The sequence below is a fragment of the Henckelia pumila genome, chromosome 4 (assembly GCF_033568475.1).
Source record: "Henckelia pumila isolate YLH828 chromosome 4, ASM3356847v2, whole genome shotgun sequence".
In the NCBI taxonomy this organism is placed as follows: Eukaryota; Viridiplantae; Streptophyta; class Magnoliopsida; order Lamiales; family Gesneriaceae; genus Henckelia; species Henckelia pumila.
The window spans coordinates 77,093,821-77,102,046 of NC_133123.1; the positions used below are offsets into that span (position 1 = coordinate 77,093,821).

At 37.1% G+C, this 8,226-nt stretch overlaps 1 protein-coding gene and 1 long non-coding RNA gene across 3 annotated transcripts; both read right to left on the reverse strand.

Annotated features, from left to right (window-relative positions):
* LOC140864361 (zinc finger CCCH domain-containing protein 18) lies at positions 1–3,532 on the reverse strand. Of its 2 annotated transcripts, none has more exons than XM_073268501.1 (4): positions 3,340–3,532; positions 2,249–2,554; positions 1,500–1,560; positions 1–1,240 (listed from the first exon to the last, which is right to left on the reverse strand). In XM_073268501.1, exons 1-4 carry the CDS (start codon positions 3,466–3,468, stop codon positions 252–254), a joined length of 1,485 nt encoding a protein of 494 aa, XP_073124602.1. In that variant the 5' UTR covers positions 3,469–3,532; the 3' UTR covers positions 1–251. The 2 variants fall into 2 exon arrangements, with proteins under 2 accessions (XP_073124602.1, XP_073124601.1); XM_073268500.1 differs by having other exon boundaries at positions 1,500–1,575.
* Positions 3,533–4,398: 866 nt separating this feature from the next.
* LOC140867692 (uncharacterized) lies at positions 4,399–6,743 on the reverse strand. Its single transcript, XR_012145238.1, has 2 exons — positions 6,516–6,743; positions 4,399–4,689 (listed from the first exon to the last, which is right to left on the reverse strand). It is a non-coding gene; the product is annotated as an uncharacterized lncRNA (long non-coding RNA).
* Positions 6,744–8,226: the final 1,483 nt, after the last annotated feature.

Here is an 8,226-nt window from a genome sequence, read left to right on the forward strand (position 1 = left end):
TACAAGAAACAAGAAAACCTTAAAAATTCCATTCGTAAGCCTTGTTTTTGCAAGAATGCAAAATCAGCTTAATAGACAGATTATCCTCCATATACAAGTTACATTAAGAACAATGTATGCGAGCCCGAGTCGAGCCCGATCATGGTTCAAAGAGCAAAGCCCACTTCCTGGCTCCATGGAAAATAAATCCTATATAAACATGTGCTGAGAAAACAAAATGTTGATAAACTTTTACTGGAGCATTAACACATTCAAAACTTGAGCCATTTCTTCTCTCTCTCTTTTCTAGCAACTGCATTTGATGCAGACGCGTGAGCAGCCTCAGAATCAGCCAAGGCTTTTCGAGTTTCGTTCAGCTTCCTCATGGCAGCCTCGTACACCACCTTTTCTTTACGATTTCGGTTCACCATTTCTTCTAGCTTTTCAACTTGCAGCCTCAAATTCTTTATCTCGAGATAAAAGGCAACCAGAGCCCGTCTGTCCTCTTTCTTTGCCTCCCCATCTGCCATCTTCTGTTGCTTCTTTGAGTTACCGCCATAGACAGTTTTTCCATGCATTGCAAGCTGTGAATTAATGAAAGAAAAAACGTCTTTGGATTCTTCTTCTTCTTCAGCAGCCTTAACAGCAGCTGCTAACTTCTTGTCCCGTTTTCTCTTACCGCCTCTACTACGTTTCTTTCCTCGAGTCTCATTGTGTTCTTGATTTTGAAGAGATTTGAGAGCATGATCCAGGGATTGCTTTGGTGGGAGAACTCTTGCAGAAATAGGGTTCAGCATTCCTTGTCCAGATGTTCCTAAACCCATTCCTTCGCGGTAACCCATATTTGCCATCATCTTGGAAGCAATGCCACGAGTGTGATTCTCCCACTCAGCAAAAATCACAGTTTCAGTCTGGACTCCTCGCTTTGAGATGGTGCCCTCTAAAAATCCTAAACCTTCTGCGGCATCTTGTTCGTAGTCGCTAGAATCAGATTTCTCAAAACTTGTATCGCTCTCTTCTTCATCACTCATATGGGAGTATTCAGACAATGTAATATCTTCAGCTCCAAGCTTTGCTGAAGTTCCATCATCACGAAACACAACATCACCCATTTTGAGTGTTGGGTCCCATGATTGTATTTCAGCTACTCTCCAGATGCCAGCTTTAGAATCCGAAAGTGCCCAAATACTGGAACCTGCCACCAATTGCTCCCATATTGTCGGTTTGAACTTCTTTAGAGAAGAAACTGGAACATCAACTCCTAACAAATATTACTAGATCAGTCCAGTTCAAGATAAATTGCATAAATGTGATGGTCACATTATTAAAACAATTTAACAGTGATTCACCAAAGATTTTACAGATAGTGATCCGCATTTAAAAATATCATATTAGTATATACTCACTGAGTCAGGGGCGTATAAGACATCAATTACAACATAACAGAGACACGGTATCTGGCCAGGAAGAACCATCTTGAAGGTTTATGTTTTTTTATCTTGTTATGCTTAGCAACATACCATGTGATAAGCGGCAATTACTACCAAATCGACACCGTTGCTGCAGAAAGAACTTGCACATCTGCACTTTGGTGGCCTTATGTTAGTGAGAAAATCCATCAGAACCAGCCCACCCCATTCAAAACAAAACTAAAAACGAAAGATTAAATATGTAACACTCACAATGAGAAATTTATGATCGTAGACCTCTAGACAGCATTTACAAGGTTAGTCACTAGAAACCGAAAGGATAACATGGTCTACTAGAGAGTATTTAGTATGAATGCAGATCCACGCTTCTATCGGTCGCACAAATAATTGGAATAGAGACATAGAGGTAAAAAACAACAATTTGATTTTTAGCACCTCGTGATTCATTGCAACAAATTCTAAATTCAGTGTGTCATAGAGCTTGAAAGAAAGTTCACCTTCAAAAACTACAGAGCTGATCAATCGTCACTGAATGTATACAAAAAATTAGGCTCTGAGACCATAATCATAATTCAAAAACAAACTTTAATGAATAAATTTTTTAAAAAAGTAAATATCAACTCAACCTTTTATAGACAAAATTCAGCACGAACTGTCTACTGACCCAAGTCAAAGAAACTCAACTCAAAGTTCTAATTCCAACTATATATCAAATCATCACGTGCACAGACAAAAAAAAAACGCAAAGAGAAAAAGAAAGGAAAAATGACAACCAACTAAGCCATGGGAAATACAACAGGCATACAGAAATAGAGAAGATAAAGTAGTAGTTGACCCACCAACATGCTTTCGGATGTCGGGGTAAGGAAAGTGATCTTTGCATGTTCAGAGCCTTCCAACCCAACAACGAGACCATCATACCACCGTCCATCAGTATGGCGGAATCTACATTTTGATCCAATACAGTAGCTATGGTCTGCCAGTGGTTCAGCTGCAACACCTGTGGGAATAGGCTCCACGTTTACACCATCGTCATAGAGAGAACTTTGCAATGCATAATCAGCCTCTCGCAGCAACCTTGACCGTTTCAGCTGAAAGAGCCCCTCTTCAGCATCTTTTATGGCCTGAACAAGCTCCGAATGTATCTATGCAGAAGTAAAAAGAATGAAACCAGAAGAAATAGATTCAACTAAATCAAACCATTTATTGTTTTCTGACAAAACTTCATTCAGTGATAAAGATGTCATAATCAAACAAGTAAAATAAATCTTATTCCTTCATGATACCAAATCAGGTTGTGTATGTTAACTGACGTCTCAGTCCTTGTTGCATATGGGTAACAAAAGCACCATCCAAAGTTAATTCGGGAATCATCCTTAATACTTTACAAGGAGAGAAAGAATGAAGCAGAACTATAGATTTTCAGGTTCTCCGATTGGGAAAATGATTTATCAAAGCAATTCGTATTCTTAATGTGCACTTTACTTTGTCACCTACATGTTCAGTTCTTACTCCGTTTATCCTGTTCTTTATTTACTGAGAATCAATCAGTTTCAAACGTTCATTTCACAGTGCAAAAATAAATGAATGACAAAATCTTGCAAAACAATTTGCCCAATAACATACTTAACACTAAAAGTGAAAACTAGTCCTAATTCCACGCTGACAGGGAGGGGGAGAAGCAGTTGGGCCATAGCAATTTTTAAAAATAAAAATAAGCAAGCATCAACATATAAGCTGGGTGAAATTAAACAAATTTACTATCACAAAATCAAACCCAAATAAAAGATCAATTCATTCCTATGCTAATGATTTAACGACGAAGCTGCATCACTTATGACAGTCAAATTTCACCCTATCCAGGGATAACGGCGAGCATATAAAAACTCATACAAACAAACGCAGCAACGGATAAAAGGGGGGTGGGTACCGAGAGAAGTTCGGTGTTAGAGGGGTCGGAGGAGAGGGCATCGGCAACGGCGTCGAGTGATGCCTTCTGCTCATTCAATTGGAACTCAAGCTGCTGCTCCACATCCCTCTCTTCCCCTTCATCCGCCATTGCAGCCGCCGTACCACCGCCACAGAGAGAGGACAATTTGCTAGGTTAAGTGCGATACTGATCTACGTAATGGTAATATAATATATAATTTAACGACTTTAACGAGATTTGTTTTTAATCGTAACAACAAGACCTTAATAATTAGAGCGGTTAATTTGGTTATAGTCGTCGGATCGACTTCTCTGGTCGTACAATTTAAGTAAATTGGATTTAAAAAAAATTCAAACCAACAAAATGTGGCCCGCGCGAATTGGCCCGCCGCGTGTTTAGATTGGCTCGCGGGCCTGAAGAATTATGATTTTATGTTTATCTTTATTTGTATTGTTATATATGTATTTTTAATGAAAGTTATGAATTTTTTTGTATTAATTATTTTATATAAAATTTACATGTATGAAATTAATAATTTAAATTTTTATTAATATATTTCTATAAATATTTATTTATGAAATGAATTTTATAATTAATTATAATTATTTTTATTTATTTTTATTTGTAGTGAGTCAACTCGCGGGTCGGCTCACTTAACGCGCAATTCACTTTGGGTTGGGTTGAGGATTTCCAACCCGTCGGAATGGTGGGTCGGCCCGCCTCAACCCACCGAAAAGATGAGTTTTTGGTGGGCCGGTTCGCCCGCCATAGGTTGGCCGGTCTGACAACTCTATTAATGATGATTTTCATTTCAAATAACGATAATAATAATTAAAATAACATAAAAATTCCAAGATCAATTTTATGAACGGATTTTTTAATTAGGTCAACAAAGAAAAATTAATACTTTTATATTAAAAATATTAATTTTTTTTATAAATATAATTAGAGTTGAAAGATTTGTGAAACAACCCAAACTTCAATATTTAAATAAATAAAGAAAATACGGAAAATTTAAAAAAATTTGGCATGACCTATTTGTTTGAATAATAAACCACCTGTCTCAAACAGCAGTTTAAAATAAACCTCAACCCGAGGTAAATATCCCACAAGGCATACATGAACAGTAACTGGTTTGATGCCAGACGAAAGGAAAATATAAAGTGTCTATATGCCAACATAGTTGCAGGGAATAACACATCCTGCTACTGAAAAGAAAACGACATACGACAGTGTATATTTATTACAATGACATAATGCGGAAATAAAAGAGCGGCAACGGTCAGGGAATGCCACCGAACACCTACGGACCCTGGAAATCCTGCCCCGCAGCCTCGTCTGCATACTCACCTGCACCAAGCATAGTAGTGAGCCTAAAAGCCCAGCAAGATTTAAATAATACAGCAAGGGTTTAAAATAATGCATAATATTAAAAATAGTACTTAGTACACTTATGAATCTCACACGAAGAAGGAAAAATCATAACATGCCCGAAGTAATAACAATAGCAATATGCGGTGAAAACACAACCATGATTCATTCATCCTTTACTTTTACTTTTGAATTTGGATCCTCGATTGTGACTATGGTTTTGATCGATCAATGACTGCAGTATACTATGCCGGCAAGGACGCCGAGATTAATCTCGTCGCCACATTGCCCCTTTTTCATTATTTTTGGTAGGGGAGCCGAGATGAATTCCCGGACGCTTACTACATGTCTCATTTGGTAGGGGAGCTGGGATGTCTTCCAGCCGCTTACTACACGTCTCATTTTGGCAAGTGAGTCAGGTCATCCCCCGACCGAAATTGCACGTACAAGTCACAACCAACTCACTTCATTCATTAACTTTCATTCATTTAACATTTTTCTCATTTTAACATTTAACTTTACAAGCTCTCTTTAATACAAGACTTCGGGACTAGAATTTTAAACAAATTGAAGTCACACACGCGAATAAATGGGCGTTGAGTAATTTAAATGACATAAACTCAAAAGATAGCATGACATAAATTTTATGGATGATTGGAGTGTAGGTGAGCACTCTCACCTTAAAGGCTTTCCTCCTTCCACTTAAGTTTACGCTCACAAGGACCTAACTCGAGCGGTTAACCCATAAAATCCATAACTCATCCAATTAAAATTCAAAAAACTTTTCGTTCGAACCGGCACCTCAAACACACCTTAAAATACTCCTATGACCAGTATTCACATTTTTATAATGACCTAGACAAACTCAACCACTTAGACTCCCGGACAACCCATAGATAATAGAAAAATCTGCTCACGCCACTCCAACTTAAAACGCACATAACTTAATCAATTATTATCCGAAATAGGCCCAATTTACACCGACACGATCCTAACATCACATAAATTAAGAAAATCAGAGGTAGCTCTGTCCAGACCTCAAAAACCGACCTCATCAGACCTGTTTTCCCAAAACTTGAAGCGATGGTAAAAATTCTGTTTTGGAGCACTTGACACTATGGACTCCCGAGCTCATCCCTCAACCTATTGCACCTCAAAAACCCATGAGAACAACTAGTAAATATGCTTAGACAACCATCTAGGACCCTTGGACAAGGCTCTAGCCCAACGCTACCTTAATTCTCCCTTTTGCCCCAAACACTAGCCCAACGCCTTCCAAAACTCTACTAAATGACCATCCAACTTAGTAGCCCCATGACCAGCCCTATAGCTCATCTCTAACACATCCAAATACCCATGTTAACCCCATGAACATCCCATGGCAGCCCCTCAACTCCATTCATCCATTGGTTACAAAAATTCCGATTCAAACGCCATAACTCAATATTTTCACAACATTTCAAAGCACATGAATTGAATAACTTGGCCAAAAACATATGAGGCTTAAATCCAACCATACACACATGAAAATGGATTGATTAAATTGGGGTACATTCTGAATTTTCGAGTTACACACTCAAACTTTCATATATTTACATGAAGCTCATTCTTTAAGTCTCAACAAGCAAGCTAGCATAGCATGATGCATAAAAATCAATTCCAACCTCATATTTAGATGAAAACCGACCCATACACATCACATTAACACCATGTGAATCTGAAATTTCGAATTTAAGCAAGGTGGAATCAAGAAAACACTATAATCCATGCTTGGGTTTTAAAAAAGAGAAGAAACTTCATCTTGCCTCAACTAGTAACCCAAACAAGGGTGAATGGGGGTCGGCTAGCACCCAAATCCCACGGCTAACAGCTGGACCAGCTTCTTATGGTGACCCCATGGCGGCTGGATGGCGGGGAGGGGCGGCCGGCGGCTAGGGGATAAGATGAAGGAGTGGTCGTGAGCTCCAAGGAGAGGAAATGTGAGTTAGCGTGAGAGAAGGGGGAAATGGAGGTGAGCGACGGCTAGAATAGAATTAGAGAGCTAGGGTTTAAGTTGTGGTGTGATATAATAAGTATATGTATGTATAGGTGTGAGTGTGTGAGAGTAGGGCAAGTCAAAAAGTGTTTTTTGACTAATAAAAGTGTTAGTTTAGATTTTTCAAATTTTAGCTTGTAAAATTGCCCCTATTTTAAATTTCTAAGACTAGAATCTTTAAACTTAAATGCCAAGAATGAAATTTCACTTGTCCGGGTTCAAAAAGATAATTTGAAAATTTTAAAGAACTACGCGCGAAAATGCGCTTACGCGATTTTTCTTGAATGAAAAATCTAAAATAAAGATCTTATTTTATTTTCCTCACCTCTCAAGAAATTTAGGTCACCTAAATTTAAAATTAAGGATTTTTCCGCCGTGTTCGCCTTTGTCGCGCGCCGAAGCCGGAAATCACCAATACAAGAAATTTAAGCAATTAAATTTTTAATATCATAAAAATAAATTCTAAGGAGATTTAAATCATTTAAATTACCACGAATTTTAGAATTTTAATCATTAAAACTAATTTGTCATGAAATTTAATTTATGGATTTTAGGCGTCACAATTTGTTAGACCGTTTAACAAAAGGCCTACTCAATAATAATAACTAGCATTTTGTTGCACACATTGCGTGCTAAGTCCATTTTTATAATAAAATTATATTTCAATTAAAGCTGACAAACAAATTATTGTATTATATATTAAATACAAAAATTGGGAAGAAAAAAATATTTGAATGAAAAAAAAAAAGAAATCATAATTGAGGGAAAAAAATGAGATAATGAAGAAAAGCGGTTGTGTGTGTGGGTTTTTTTAAATTTATTTAATTATTTGAATTACCAAGAGACTAAATGGTTCTTACATAGGAATAGACTAATCACTTAGTTGCACGCATTGCGTGCTAAATAGTCTGTTATAATAAAATTATATTTTAATTAAAACTTTCAAATAAAATTATTGTATTATATATTAAATACAAAAATTGATGAGAAAATAAAAAAATAGTTAAATGAAAAAAAAAGAAAAAAAAGAAATTATAATTGAGGAAAAAAATGAGATAGTGGAAAAAAGCGGTTGTGTGTGTGTGTGTTTTTTTCATTTTATTTAATAGGCACACCAAAAGACCAGACCAAGGGGCTCTTCCATAATATATAGTGATGATGTCGATTTTTTACCTCGAGTTCGGTCTGATATAATGGATCCTCCAAATCCTTTATGAAACAGGTTGGGTCGGGCACCACTTAAATCTGCACAAGCAACAGCTAGGTCAGGGGGCGCCGAAAGTGTTTTCGGCGTGACCCCTCCGATGCCTAAGTCATTGTCTTGAAGGCAGAGGGTATGATTAATATGAAAACTGAGAGATATGGGTGCGTGAATATAAGAGTGAGGGTGAATGTATGATGAATGATGAGTAGTGAATAATGAATACTGAATGAATACAACCATAAAAATACCTGTATTTATAGGGAAAAATAGAATAAGT